General features: G+C 44.5%; 1 protein-coding gene across 1 annotated transcript in view; it reads right to left on the bottom strand.

Moving 5' to 3' along the window:
* Positions 1-15,433, bottom strand: part of DHRS3 (dehydrogenase/reductase 3) — a 40,671-nt gene extending 25,238 nt beyond the window's left edge. Inside the window, exon 1 of the mRNA XM_077837196.1 lies at positions 15,239-15,433. Coding sequence (XP_077693322.1) covers positions 15,239-15,433 — 195 coding nt within the window. The remainder of the gene's footprint in view (positions 1-15,238) is intronic.
* Between the last annotated feature and the right edge of the window lie 249 nt (positions 15,434-15,682).

Here is a 15,682-nt window from a genome sequence, read left to right as displayed (position 1 = left end):
CTGGGCTCCGCACTTTAAGAAAGATTGGATAAATTAGAAAGAGGCCAGAGGAAAGCAACAAAAATGATAAAAGGTTTAGAAAACCTGGCCTGTGAGGAACAGTTAAGCAAAACTGGGTATGTTCAGTCTTGAGAAAAGAAGACCGAGAGGGAATATGTGAAGGGCTGCTGTAAAGAGGACAGTGATCAATTGTTCTCTATGTCCACTGAAGGTAGGACAAGAAGTCATGGGCTTAACTTACAGCAAGGGAAATTTAAATGAGATATTAAGAAAAACCTGCTCACTGTAAGGATAGTTAAGCTCTGAAATAGGTTTTCAAGGGAGATTGTGGAATCCTCATTACTGAAGCTCTTTAAGAACACGTTGGACAAACACCTCTCGGGGATAATCTAGGTTTGTTTGGTCCTGGCCAAGTGCAGGGGGCTGGACTTGATGACTTCTCCAGGTCTCTTCCTGCCCTGCACTTCTATGATTTGGTGTTTTTCTTAAAGCCCCAGCTCCTGGAGTCAAATGATTACCTGAGAATCTTGTCTTTTGTTTAAATTAAAAGTACATTGCTAGCCCTCATAGCTGCGAAGAAAACAATGAAATGTGACCCAACTGTACCCCAAAGGTTCAGAAACCACAAGGTTAATAAAAAGAGCCTAATTGTATTAATTTACTTTAAATCTCGTGATGTTTTGAGGACTGATGCATGTTTTCTGAACAGCAGGGGTTGGCAATACTGTTTTTTACTGCTGAGGAAGGATACCCCAATAAGTTCTGAAATGCAATTTTGCTAGGATTTGAAAGTTGTTACCATCTGATGCTGGTATTCAGTAGACTGTGTAAAATAAATTAATGGTTTCAGTCCAGTACCTTATGGGAAAATGTGCATATAACAAAATTAGATACTGATACTATGGTGCTAATTGGCCCCCCATGTTGGCCAGGGAGATATCATGGACTGAATGGGCCATGGAGCCTAAACTACCTCCTTCACATCCCTATACAGGTGGTCTCATCCAGGTCAAGGTTGAAACAGAAACAGTACGACATTAAGCTTGCCATAAGCCCTGCCTACACTTCCGCTGACAGGGCTGTCACAGTCCAGATCCATTTCTGAGCAGTAGGTTTATACCACCACAAAGCACAATACAATATTAACACCCCCTCAACACACAGCCCCTCCTCAAATGTACAACGGCCACGGGTGACAGAGTGAGAACCAAATTCTGCTTTTAGCTCTAGAGGTGCCACTCAGCTGACTTAGCAGCGCTTCGTGTGTGTAACCGAGAGCATTTTGGTTTTCAAATGTCTTTTTCTTGCCATCAGTGAAGTTCTTAGGCATTTGCTCAAGGAAAAGTTAAAAAGCGTGAATAGCTCAGGTTAGCACAGTGTTGCAATACCATCAATAAATTGTAATTAAGAAGGTAGCAACGTTAGGGTGGCTGCCTGCAGGACCCTTACTTAATTAAGTGCAATTCACGGCTCACCTATGAGAAGGTGCAATTTAAATTCATTACAAATTCTGCTAAGGAAGCCATCTCTTCTCAAGACTATTAATTAGAATCAATTTAATCCCTGCTGGGACAAAGGTCAAACTACATGGATTTGACCCTTCTCTGCTGGCGTCAGCGTTATCAGCCGATGGATCTGGCACTGCCTGGGTCTGACTTGTCCGAATCTTCAATATGCTGACACGATGCTTTGAAGAGGAGAGGTCGAGCCAGACTAAGAACATCCCTCCAATAACTTCTGCTTTATATTCCAGCCAAGCACTAAGGTATAAAGCCCCGTGAGTACAAATCCACATTTGTTCTCCCGGGGGTCAGCTCTGAAGCTGTCACTGTTCTTTGGCTTTCAGGACTTACCCCTATCAGTTTGGCATCCTCGGCCTAAACACTTCATCCAAACTGAAAGCCAAAATGACTGGACTTGTATGTTTAATTTGGTCTAGAAACACAAGTAAAAGATGTACAATAAAGACAACTTGATACTAGTCACTAGATTTTAGAAAACTAGAACACGACCAACCTTCTGAAAGGAAGCAACAGCCAGAGTTTCAAAGGGTTGACCTAAGAAGATGCAGACTTTTCGTTCAAGTGTTAAAATTCAAAGAGAGAGCGCGCTAGTAATAAACACTTGTCTATTTCTTGTTCTTCCTTTAATCACTGCAATGGAAATGAGTCCCTCTGTGGCTTTCATCAGACCCCATGCCTCAGTTTCTTCATCCTATAACAATACTTTCCTGCCTCACAGGGATATTGTAAAAGGCTAAATTCTCTGGTCATGAATATGTCAAATTGCCTTTGAATTCTGATGTGCTGTCTTTGAATATGCTCTCTTTTCAGGTACCCTCTGAGGAACTGTGTTCAGAGTCTATCCACAGACTTCACTAAGGCCTGTGGTTACTACTGTTCATTATTATTAGCTGTATCGTGGGGTCCTCCAAATGCTCTGCTCAGGATTGGAGTCCCATTGTGGTAGGTGCTGAACAAACATATAGGAAGAAAGAGCAAGAGGAGCGGAGGGGTGTGCAGCCATTTTGAAAATCCAGACCGCTTATTTACATCCCTAAATATCAATTCAAGAGCCTAACTTTAGGCTCCTATTATTTAAAATGTTCACCCCATTGCCTGGCCCTGATGTACTGACAAGCTAGTTTTGGACAAGTCACAACAAGTGAGGGAAGAAGGGATGGAGAAGGCGGGGAACCAGGGGTGCTGGGACAATTTGTATCGTGGGGGTGCTGGTGAGAGCCATTGAATCAAACTATAAACCCTGTATATGATGGAAACGGCTTCCAGCCAGGGGGTGCTGCAGCCCCCGCCCCCACCCCCAGCACCCCTGGTTCCAGCACCTACGCTGGGAACAGTAATAGATTTGTGATATATCACAGGCCAGCCACGTGCACAACTTGTTGGCTCTCAATCATTTCACAGGTGGTTTGTTTTGTTTTGTTTGCTTATCTGACTTAGCCATTGTGAGCTGATTTTGTTGAAGGTATCACAGGAGACGCACATCCCAAGGAAGGATTTTAAGGAGAGCGCAGAGGCTTTATGGGTTAATTCAGGGAGGTAGTTCATGTGTGAGGGGTATGTGGAAGAAAATATAAAAGTGATTGTGGAAGAAGCAGATGAATGGGTGCTCAGAGGCAGCATCACTGAAAGTCCAGCAGGGGGTGACATGATCAGAAACAAGACCAAAGACGTCGGGTGGAACAGAATTGCCAAGGGCCATGAAGGCGAGCACTTGGCTTTATTCATAATTTCAAAAGGCTCTTTCCTCAATCCCGCCTTCCACAATTACATTAGTGTTTCCAAGTCACCCCATCCCCCCTTCCTTCCCTGCAGCACTACAAAGGCCATTTGGGTACAGCACAAAACAGTCCTTGTATCTTCTGCTCGCCAGCATCCACATAGAAAAGAACAAAAACAACCACCAAAAAGGATATTGAACTGTTTATCCCTTCTGGACTTTTCAGTTGCAATCCTTTGACCGGACACCCTGAATGCATTTCTCTCCTAAAGCAAATTGCTGTGCCAGACTAATTAGGCACTAGCTCAACAGCATGTTCAACCATTTTATAGTGCAGTAAAAGCCATGTATAGATTTTAGTGCTTCAGGGGTAAAGAGTTCTGCCAATCTGAGTCAACTTTTCCCTAACCTGCGCCAGACTCGAGATGTGAGTGCCATGTACACAGACTGAGGCAAGTTTCCAAGTCTTTATAGAGGATGGCACCACACAGGTGAAACAGGGACGGATGAAACCAGTAAAAAAAAAAAAGAAGGGACCAACACTGAAATCAAACCCAGCTCCTCTCCTGTTTGAAAAAAAGCATGGCTGTGTAGCCCCTCTTCCTCGCTGCGACCCCGATGAGATACCTCATCTGTGCTGAAACCTACCTAAGGTCTCCGATAGCAGCGTGAAGCTCTCCAAACTGTATAGCGCTGATCTGCAGCTCACTGAAACTTCTGAAACTCATGATTTCCCCTCACTACAGCGCTGCTGTAATGGACTAACCTTTTACATCTTTACGACGCCACGATATGATATGGTTGCAAGACACCGCCATGTTGCGATGTGATTTTCTCCACCATGACATTGCTATTTATCGCCTTACATCATCATGTGGGGTTGCAAATGCCAGGTCTGTCCTTAAGGACAAACTGAAAAAGGCAGCAGCCATAACGCTGCTTCGCAGATACCCCAAGGTCGGCTATCTGACATTTCTGGCTGTACTTGCCAGCTAGAGATGGTGTCTTTTCGCATTTTATTCAAGCTGCTGGCCATGGCCTCAGTCCAGGTCAGAAGAATAAATGCCCTCCATTCCTGGGACTTGGATCAAGGGTTCTGGCCCATATTTAATCAACAGGAAAGTTAGCTGCCAGCAGGAAGCAGTTAAATAACATTGCTGTGATTACATAATCCTTACAGAGAGGACGCCTTTCAAGAGTCTGTATAAAGGGGTAGATTCACTCTGAGAAGCTGTAGGTCAACAAAGCCAGCAAGGAAGGTTAATTGTTTGATGAAATCATTGAGAGGGGATTGAGGGGGCAAATAATCACTCAAACCTCCATGTACAACACAAAAGAGGAAATTCTTGATTGGCTATTACAGTGCGCTCAGTATCTCTTGTAAGGTGCTGAGCACCCCTGACAAGAGCTCATGGAAAAATCCTGAACATTTTTGATGATGTTTTTCACTTTTGTTGCTGTCAAAAATCTTTTTCATGAAAATACTCATAGACAATTCAAAATGCAGAACGTTTTCCCCAGCCCTCTCTCCTCAGCTCCTGCAGCTTGCAGATAGGTTGCACGGTCATCATGGGAACAGGTATGCAAAATGCAGGCACAATGGACAGAAGGGGATGGAAAGAGAGAGACAAAAAATAAATGTAATTGTCTATTTATTAAATGCCTTGTTGGCTGACGATAATTAAGTTTATTCATCACTTTAGAATGGTACGAAAGAAATGTAAAACAACACGTGTCTGGACAACTCCTAGAAATCCGTCTCTAGAACCAATGCTGGCTACTCTTCTCCTTTAACCCATAGGAATACGGATTACTGCCAATTCTTCAGTGTTCTCCAATCACCATTTCAAATCCAGTTTGGTTGCCACGCCTGCTATGAACGAGACTTCATTTATTGCCACTGAAACATGCCCGAATAACAGCTGGGGGAAGCAAAGTCCTGTCCTTAGCCATAGAATATGTACAGCCTAAGCAGTCTTCCCCACTACTACTCTGAGAACGTGCATTAACTGTGACAATCGACCCAGACAAGGGACATCAGACACCATGGCCCAATCACACCTCATTCTCACAGGTTAGGCTCTCAGCAAGAGTTCCAAATTGATGGGGTATTTTGTACAATGAGGACAAATGTCCACTAAGAATTGGACTGAGACCTACCAACTCATCTCACATAGGCCACTGAGTAACGGATTTCCGGTCACTATTAACCTAGACCTAACAGCTACTCACAAGGTCAAAGGCTTTAACCCCCTATGACATTTCAGGGCATAATCCACACTGGTGAGGGGTTATACAACCTGGGGGGCCTCACAATGTCTTTGCTGCTGTAGCACTCAACCTGGTCACCTCACAAACAGCCAAACAGCATGCAGGTCACATCCTGAGTGTCTGTGTATAGCCACAGCCCTGGTCCAGCAACTCTGACCCCAGCAGCCTGTTAGCAAACACCAGTTACACTCTGGCTTCCGGCAGCATTGGTTACGACTTACAGGGTGACCCCAACACTTCCCCAGTCCTGGATTTCCCTCAAAAAAACATATGTTCTGCACTGTCCAGCCCTCTCCTGGACAGCCCACGTACATTATGGCCCTAAGGGGATCTATATACAACAGTTTGCTACCATAAATGGAGTTTCCCACACAATTCAGTTTAAAGACAACATTGGATTATTTTTATTAAAGAATAAAACAAGTTTATTGAACTACAAAGAGAGACATTTTGAGTACAAGTATAAGGCATTAAAGTCAGAAATAGTTACAAGAGAAATAAAGATAAAACGCTTTCTAAACTTAAACTAGACTTGGTTCAAGGTGAAATTCTTACCACATTTTCCAAGATACAGGGCTGACCAAATTTCAGGTCAGGCTCTGTTTCCAAATTCCACAGTCTGTTTCTTTTGTCTTAGGTGGAAAAGAGAGAGATGGATTGGGAGAGAGATCAATTGGGGTGTTTTTGCCCCTCTTTTTTATAGTTCAGTCACTCTTTGAAATTGCATTTTCCTGAGGGTTACCCCTAGATAAAGTTCATTCCACTGCAAGGATGAAGACAAAGAGTCTGAGGGTGAAAGAGGTTCCTGCTGTTGTCTGCTAAGATGCAGATCTCTCTGTTTCTGCTCCCCTTCCTTGCCAAAGAATAGCCCTTGATAGGTGATTGCCCATCAGGCTTTGATGACACCTGGCAAGAGGCATCAGCTTGTTCTTTGTCTTTAAGAATCAGGTTTACCCACACCCTAGACTTGCCTGGCAAACACACTTCAGTCATGATTTCAGTTTATGTTCATAACTTTAAATATGATGTTGCTACATGCCTTTCATCATGATATTATTGACCGGTGAGTCATTAGTTTTTAAATGATACCTTGCAAGGCATATTTTGTACAAAAGATTATTATAATAGTTTGTAGGGCGTGAGTAGAGGGGTGCAATTCCGTCACACATAACCCCTTAAAAAAGCCCTGAAACCATCCAGTTCCAGTGCTGTAGTATCTAAAGATAAGTCTACACTGCGACTGGAGGTGTGACTGCAGCATGTGCTGACATACTGGAGCTAGCTTCAGCTTTAACTTTAACAAGGGGGAAGGGATAGCTCAGTGGTTTGAGCATTGGCCTGTTAAACCCAGGGCTGTCAGTTCAATCCTTGAGGGAGCCATTTAGGGATTTGGGGCAAAAATTGGGGCTTGGTCCTGCTTTGAGTGGGGGGTGGGACTAGATGACCTCCTGAGGTCCCTTCCAACCCTGATATTCTATGATTCTGTAAGTGCTAACAGCAGCGAAGCCCCGGGGCAGCACTGCCTTCAGCACAGGCTAGCCACCCAACTAAATCTCTGGTGGGCTTGTACAGCCCCCGCTCAATCCCCGACTTCACTGCTACTGGTATTCGTACTAGCTAAATTAAAGCTAGGGTGGGTATATCATGCCTCCAATACAGTGTATGCAAGCTCTAAGCGTTCACAGAACAGGAGTTTCACGAGCTACAAAGTGATATTTATCCAGCAGAGACAAATGTCCTCAATGTACCCAGATATCTACACCGTGTTAAATAACTTCCTTCTGTGCAAAAAGTCCCCTCAAACATGCACATCTGCTTCCCTTTTTGCGACAGGTCAAATCGTAGCTTCAGTATGTCTGGCTTCAGTATTGTTAGGTAACTAAACCATTTCGGAAACCTCAGATGACGACCTATGGGTAGATAGTCTCTGACCTGCTGTCATTTTGATGTCTCTACACAGTACCAAGGAGCTTCAGTACATATATTCATACATTTTGATCCAAAATCCAAACCCTATAACATGCTAGTTTTATACTGAGAGTTCAAAACTTTGTACATAAAGCCAACTGAATGCTTATTTGCACAATACTTCTTGCCTACCACAGCTGGCCCTGGAAAAAGGAGATTGGGAGTGTAAGTTTCTTTTGTAAACCATGTTCTGAAAGGATATATGATTTCATCGTGCCAGATCACATGACCTAAAACAAATTCAGTGGTGAATTATGGTGCAAGTAAGATCAACTCCTCTGTTCTGAAGGTCCTTGGATAGGAAACCACCTTTTATCCTTACACTGGAATTCACCTGCTCTTGAGGAGGTTAAGTCTGGCACTTTCATTGTTTTGAAGTCAACATAGACTAGAAGCCACGGTACATTTATAATCAAACTACATGTCAGAGTCTGGTTTGTTATTTGTATTGTGATTGTATTCGATGGCCCCAGTGATGACCAGGATCAAATTGCCCTGGCTTTACAAACACATAGGTAGACTCAGTGGTTTGAGCATTGGCCTGCTAAACCCAAGGTTGTGAGTTCAATCCTTAAGGGGGCCATTTAGGGATCTGGGGCAAAAACTGAGGATTGGTCCTGCTTTGAGCAGGGGGTTAGACAAGATGATCTCTTGAGGTCCCTTCCAACCCTGATATTCTGTGATGACATGAACCCTATTCTGAAGATCTTAAAATCTAATTTGAAACAAAAGGCAATAAAATTAATTTACTTTGGGTATGCTAGGTCAGCCCTGCCAATACAGGATCATACCCATTCAGGATGAAAGTCAAAATCCACCATATCACAGATTTCACTCCTTTGTCATCTTGTGGGTATTAGAAATGTCTTCCTCTGAAGAATGTTTCTGCCCTAGAGGTGTGTCTTGTTTGGACTTATGTGGCAGATTTAAATTCCTATAAATTAAGTATCCGATGGCAGGTGCTTTACACAGAAGAGAGTTTTCAAACACAAAATAGCAGGGTATTCAGAGTCTTCAGCAGTGCATTCCGAAATGGATTATTGAGTCTCTTTCTATAAAGGGCACATCAGAGCAGTGGATAAGTCTTTCTTTGAATTTCAGACTCGGTAGTATGTCAGCACTTCAAGGCCTCGGTTTCATTTGTAAGTCCATCAGTTGCCATAATGCAGTTGACCTGTTAATATATAGAACTGGGCAAAAACACCTCAAAAATGTATGCAACTATCTACACACATATATACAAAAGGGAAAACAACATCTAAACATGATTAACAAAGGCCAGAGTCAAACATTCAAGGGCCCATAGATACAATCCACATGATTACTGTGGAGGGATCATGAGAAGTACTCAAGGTCTGCAACTTGGGGCGAAACCTGAGTCCTTCCTCCATCCTTATTCTCACTGACTTCCCTGGAGCCTTGTTTGAATAAGGACTGAGTAAGATCTTAGCTGGAACAGAGTAAGGAGTTCAGGATTTGCAGCATTGATGTAGATGGAAGTTGCATATACTCATCACCAAACAGGATTTGACCCAATGGGAGTTTGTCTACATTAGGAAGGACTTTAGGATTTGACCCTGGACATTTTGCTTGAATAAAGCCACATGGGATTTTGTTCTTTGGTTTTAGGCTGGGGGGAGGGGGAAAAAACCCAGCAAGCCTTTAGGTGGAGGAAATATGAGCCAACCCAAAAGCCGTGTTCAGTTTTCAAAGCAAAACTTCTCAAGTAATACTTGCAGAGAATTTTGTTCACCATCCCAAAATAATTACTGTGTTATTATCAGGGCGGCCTTTTACAGCTGCCCACCATGTCGTCATCCTGGTTAATAGTATTTTGCAGACTTTGTGACATAACTGTCTAGATTCAAGTGCTGACAGAGTGAGGTCATGGCCATAAAACAACACATTCAGCCTGACAGGGGAATTCTCTCTTTGTCGTTTTTATTGGCAATAGGAGATTCTCGCCATCAAGCACTGGCTCCTTTCTGTCCAGTCTGCCTGCCTTATTTTCATACCACAAGCAAGTAATTCCTTTTAATCATCTTGTCTCTGCTAGTGCAGGGAAGTGGCCATCCAGAAGGTGTAACAGGCCAAGGGGGAGACATTCCAATGCAAACTTGAGGCCTTAACTTACAAAAGTGGAGAGTTCCCATAACACCCATTAAAAGGTTCAAAAAAGAACTAGTTAGGTTTATGGAGAATAGGTCCATCAATGGCTATTAGCCAGGATGGGCAGGGATGGTGTCCCGAGCCACTGTTTGCCAGAAGCTGGAAATGGGCAACAGGGGATGGATCACTTGACGATTACCTGTTCTGTTCATTCCCTCTGTGGCACCTGGCATTGGCCACTGTTGGAAAACAGGATACTGGGCTAGATGGACCTTTGGTCTGACCCAGTGTGGCTGTTCTTAAGTTAATGGGAGTTGAGGGTGTTCAACATCTTTGGGGAGGTGTGCAGCACCTTGCGGCATCAGGCTTGCATTAACACAAGCTCAAGGCCACTCTGAGTTACTATCTGATAGTTTGGGCAGCTCTCTAGCACCAAGAACAACACTGACAGCTTAGAAGCCACCACCGGTCCAATCTACATCAGCTACTGTTGCCAACTGGGCACACCTAGTACAGATAAGAACCGACCTGCAAAGATTTCCAGAGAAACTACGAATACTACTAAAAACAGATTCACTCAGAAAAAAACCGATGGGACGAACAAAAAAAGGCAACAGGAGAACATTGCTATAATTAAGGTCACCTGTAGGAATGCTTTGGGGGAATGCCCCTGGATCATTTCTGAGCCCAAATTTCATGCACGTCAATGCAGTGCCCAATGAAAATCAATTTTGTCCAGCTTCCAGTAGAGGATAGCCCAAGATGCCCTGCAAAATTCAGATTGCTATGTTTGGAACCCAAAATTCAGTCCAGAGGTCGGAGCAAAGGGTGATCTCTATGCAGTAATTATACAGGCTTTTTTGTTAGCTTTATTACATTCTGGCAACGACAAACATTACAGGATGTGTCCGGTCAGAACAACTCTTTGTTTAGTCATGGCTCAGTCTAAATAAACAAAACTATAAATAAAGTAAATAAAAATTAGTAACGGAGAAGTGAGACGTCAAGAAAACTGCCTTAAAAGGGTGATTTGACAACGGAACAGATGGCTTGATGTGGTAACCAAGACTCCATCATTGGGGATTATATTAAAAAAAAGGGGGGGGGGTTTGACAGATTTTTGACCACACTAGTATAACAGAAAATCCTGCAGGATGCAATGAGTTAGACTAGACGATCCAAGCGGTACCCTCCAAATGTAACCATCAATGAATGAATCATACTCAGTCATTCAGCCCCTTATACATTCACTGATTTCACTCAATCTACTTTCTTGGTCAGGACTCCTGATGCCCAGGGTCCAGAATTTCCAACGTTAAGTCAATAACACGTCTCTTACAAACAGAGTTATGAAAAGGAGTGCTGGTCAATCGCAACTGTATTTTCAATAGTACGGCCCCATAAAGACACACCATCACAGATCCAACACTGAAATCACTTATAAAGGTTTTTTTTTGTTTTTAAATAATGCAGATCTATGCTGTTCCTTTTGGCTAAAGGCCCATGATGACAAGCTGTGTGTCCCACTACACAACCTATGTGTGAGATTATGGCACAAGACCGCAAGCCACATTGTGAGCTAATGCTCAAATTAACATAAACCTGGAGTAAAAAGTTGTAACAGTTACAGACAACATCATGCCAAGCCTTTTGGATTTTCTAATCACTCAATCAACCAATAATCAACCAAATGTAAAGAAAAAAAGGTCCCCCTCTCCTTTTTCAGTATTTGAACGGTAGTAATATAAACAGCAAATATGACTCAGCTGACCTTTGCAATCAGCAGTTCTGAAACTGGACACATCACTGGGGGGGATAGTGGTTTATTTTGAACCAGAGCATTTGAATCCTTCCGGAGAAAATTCACAAGAGTATGTTCAAATGCAGTGGGTTGCTGTTCACCCGAGATAAGACAAGGACACATCCAGTTTCTTCTGCAAATAACTCTCTTTATATACACTAGATTTGTACACTTCTGCCAGAAGTGCTGCTAAACATCTTTCAATTCTACATCCCTTTACACCTGCCCAGCTACTTATTGAAATGTAAGTTCTGAAAACCTTTTCTCCAGAGAAGTTGAAAGGTCTCAGGACACAAGTAATGGGATACAGAGCCTTTCATCTCTATGGTATACCCCTGGCACAAATTCATCCTGGGTCTAGTAATAACCCAAATCTCTTATTTTCTGACGGTTGCTGGTGGTCTCAGTCCCAAACCCTAGCTAACAAGTATTCCCAACACGTAACTAAAACCAATGTTGCAACTGGCACTTAACTTGTCCCCCCGTTGGCCATTTCAACAAAAAGGCCAATGAATGAATGAATGAAGATGGAAAACAAAGTACCCCTCGAAGAGGAAACGCTCTCTCCTTGAGGTGGTACATCCAGATCAGATTTGAAGTACGTTGGCAGGACAGCGTGGGGAAAGGAACTTGCACGCTACCGCTGGCCATGATGCTTCTGTCCTGTCAATAGAGGACTTCAGTCTCCAGGGCTGTCAATCCAGCTCTTTTCGCAAGCCCAGCATTCACTGACAGACACATACCCCCCCCCCCCTTATTTGCTGACATCTTTGCAATCTTAACTGAAAATTACACCGTATTTTAGAGTTTAAAGAATCTTCAAAATCTCAGATATTTTAAAACTGATTCTCAGTGAGATACAGCACTTGGGATAGTCTCTTGCTGTCTCACAGAATCTGTTTAGCCATATCTTGCATATGCTTAAAAAAACCCACCAGCAGGCCATGGTAAGAGGGATAGGATCTCAGGTGAAAGCCAACCCCCATTTAATTATCAGGAGTGACTTCATACACTAGCAACAACAACTAACCCCTCTGTATGAAGATTCTAATCTCAAATACACGGTTGTATATCGCCGCCTACCTCCAAAACTCCACCACTATGCCTGGGTGCGCAGGCTCAGAGATGGCTGCTGTCATCATGCTATCAAGGCGTACTGTGCATCCACCGATAGAACCGAATTTTTAATCTCAGCTTCCTCTCCCCATCACCCAGCAATGTTTGTGACCTCAGAATTTCACACCAGGGATAAGAGCCTGAGTTTGTAAAACTTGCTATCAGACAAGCAGGATCAACAGTGGAAAACCAACTATAATAGGTAGTTCCAGAGTAGACATAATTATCTGAAGTAATTAACTCGAATGGGAGAGGAACAGCAGGACAACAGAATATTTAACTCCTGTGTGTCTCTTGGCAACATACTAGAATATGGAATTTAAATTTAAAAAAAAATTTTTTTTTGCAATTCTTTCCAGTTGTTTACAACTGAAACACAAAATTAAGGAGACTGCTACCTTAGAGATGGGTTGATTCCTTTAGGAAGACACTGCATCACACAGAGGAAGTCAGCTTTTGAAGTAAAAGGGAGACCAGTTAAATCTCAGGGCAAGACAGTGGAAGTTATGAAAACTTTCCCTAAACAAATACTGAGGAGGAATACCGTTGGGTTTTATAAGTCAAGTTCCACTCCAAGAATTCCTGCTTTATATACAGACCACCATCTGTTACACAAAGGGGCCAAATCGTGCTCAGCGCAACTCCATCAGACTTAATGGGATAGAAATGGTGACATTTGCCCAAGGTTCTCAGTGAAGACAGTTCCTGAGACAGATGATAGCCAGAAAAGATGACAGAAGACATGGAGAGCAAAGCCAAAACATACTCTCTGTCCATGTACCACCACATAAATGATAACATGGGCATATTTTCACAGAAAGTACTGAACTCTCCAATACTTTATCACCTTCTAGTTAGGTTTACCCCTCTCTCTGAGACATTTTATGATTCTCTATATGACATAATATACAAATGAACTGTATTGTGAAACAGATGACAATTATTTTGTTTTCAGCTTTACACCCCTGGTGAAAACAGCTCCCTCTCCCTCCACACCATGTCACTTATTTTATTGGGGCTTATTACCATTGTTCTAACAGGGCTGCAGCTAAATAGCTAATAAAACTAGTTACAGAAATGGTGATACTTTCATAGCGCAGCCCCAGTCTGACTAAATAAGTCAGGAATCATGGTATTTTAATAGATGATGAAAGTACACTGTCAGCAGATTGTCTAGGTCCAAAGTTCAATGACTTGTGTGTTCAGCCTCTGAGGAATTGTAAATCTCAATGCAGGGTTTAAACTCAAACACATACAAAACCCAAAGCTGTACGCCAGGCATAGCTCAAGCCACATACCCCTCCAAAGCTAGATGCAGGTAAATCTCAATGCCACACACAATGTCTAATCTGTAGACAGGTGAATCTTGGCAAACGGTTTCACATACACCCTGCAAGTTGCATATAGGATTTACTTTGAACAGGTATTTACTCCAGCTCCATGCACTATGCAATTGTCTCCTAGGAGCTGACAGTGGGGGATTCCCGCCAGCCCCTTCACAGCAGCTGAAGTGTAAACCTATCTAAGCCATGTTTCAGAGTAGCAGCCGTGTTAGTCTGTATCCGCAAAAAGAAAAGGCATACTTGTGGCACCTTAGTGACCAACAAATTTATTTGAGCATAAGCTTTCATGACCTACAGTATGCATCCAGGTGAGGGATAGCTCAGTGGTTTGAGCAGTGGTCTGCTAAACCCAGGGTGGCGAGTTCAATCCTTGAGAGGGCCATTTAGGGATCTGGGGCAAAAATTGGGGATTGGTCCTGCTTTGAGCGGGGGGGTTGGACTAGATGACCTCCTGAGGTCCCTTCCAGCCCTGGTATTCTATGATTCTAAGTGAGCTATAGCTCATGAAAGCTTATGCTCAAATAAATTTGTTAGTCTGTAAGGTGCCACAAGTCCCTCTGTTCTTTTTATCTAAGCCATGTTGTGGCGTTTGCTTTCCCAAGTCCCACCAAGGCCAAAACGGAGGTTCCTATGTGATTTACCCCCAGCTCTTTTCAAGGGGAGAAAGACAATCAGCTTCATATCCCACCATAGGTGCTGGAATTAGGGGTGCTACCGCACCCGCCTGGCTTGAACTGGTTTCCATCATATGCAGGGTTTACAGTTTGGTTCAATGGCTCTCAACACCCCTACATCATAGGTTAGATTGGGGGGGGGGGTATTTCAGTGGAAAGCCACCACGGTGAACTGAACCTGGCCGCCTAGGGCTGCCCCTCCCCCCAAAAGCCGGGCTCTGCCCTCTTTCCAGGCGCTTACGAATCGGACCAGGATCCCGTCTAAACGGCTGCAAGGGGAGGGGGGTCAGCCCCATTGATTCCCTGCCTCTCAGGCAGCGGGTGCCCCCGTGCCCAGCCCTGAACCGGGCCCCACGCCCACCCCTTCCGCGTGCGCTCGGAGCCCCAGCGGAGGCGACAACCGTGTAAACAGAAAACGCAGCTCCAGTTCCTGCCCCGCGCAAATCCCGCACCCGGGTCCAGACAGACCCCTCTGCAGCCGGGGCAGATGCAGGGCGGGGGGCAGGCGCTGAGGACACACAAGCCAAGGCAGCAGGCTGGGATGACGGGGGTTTGCAAAGCAGCCGCCCCCCCCCTGCTGCTGAGCCCCACACCCACCCACCCCCCGGCGGGAGGGGGGCCTTTGAGGGTCTATTTCTCCCAGCCACCCCGCAGGGAGACCTGGTAGCAGCAGGTGGCGGCCGGGGGAAGGGGCTGCCCCCCAGCTCAGTCCTCACCTTTCTGGCTCCTCGTTTAGCAAACTCCCTGGCCAGGTGGCGACCGATGCCTCTGCCCCCTCCGGTGATCAGCACGCTCTCCCCGGACAAGTCCCGGAGCCTGGCCGGCAGCAGGATGCACACGGCCGCTTTTACCACCAAATAGACCATCTGCACCGGGAAAAGCAGCAACGCGCCCAGCCATTTCCAAACCATCCTCTTGATGCAGGCAGGGCAGGGTAGGAAGACCCCCGACCCCCCCACCCCCCCAAAAAAACTGTTCCAGCCCTTCACAAAACCAAAGCAAGAGAGTCTGAAGGGCAGCACGCCCTCTTCCTTCCCCCCCCCAATCGGGGGAACAGGCTTCAACCCCCTTCCAAAAACCCTGGGGAGAGAAAACCTTGGAAGGGAAAAATCCTTCTTTCCCCCCCACCAGAAAAAAAAAGGGGGGGGGTTGGAGTAAAA

The sequence above is a fragment of the Eretmochelys imbricata genome, chromosome 18 (genome assembly GCF_965152235.1).
Source record: "Eretmochelys imbricata isolate rEreImb1 chromosome 18, rEreImb1.hap1, whole genome shotgun sequence".
Taxonomy (NCBI): Eukaryota; Metazoa; Chordata; order Testudines; family Cheloniidae; genus Eretmochelys; species Eretmochelys imbricata.
Note: the sequence above shows the minus strand (reverse complement) of the source record. Positions and strands in the feature narration are given on the sequence as shown.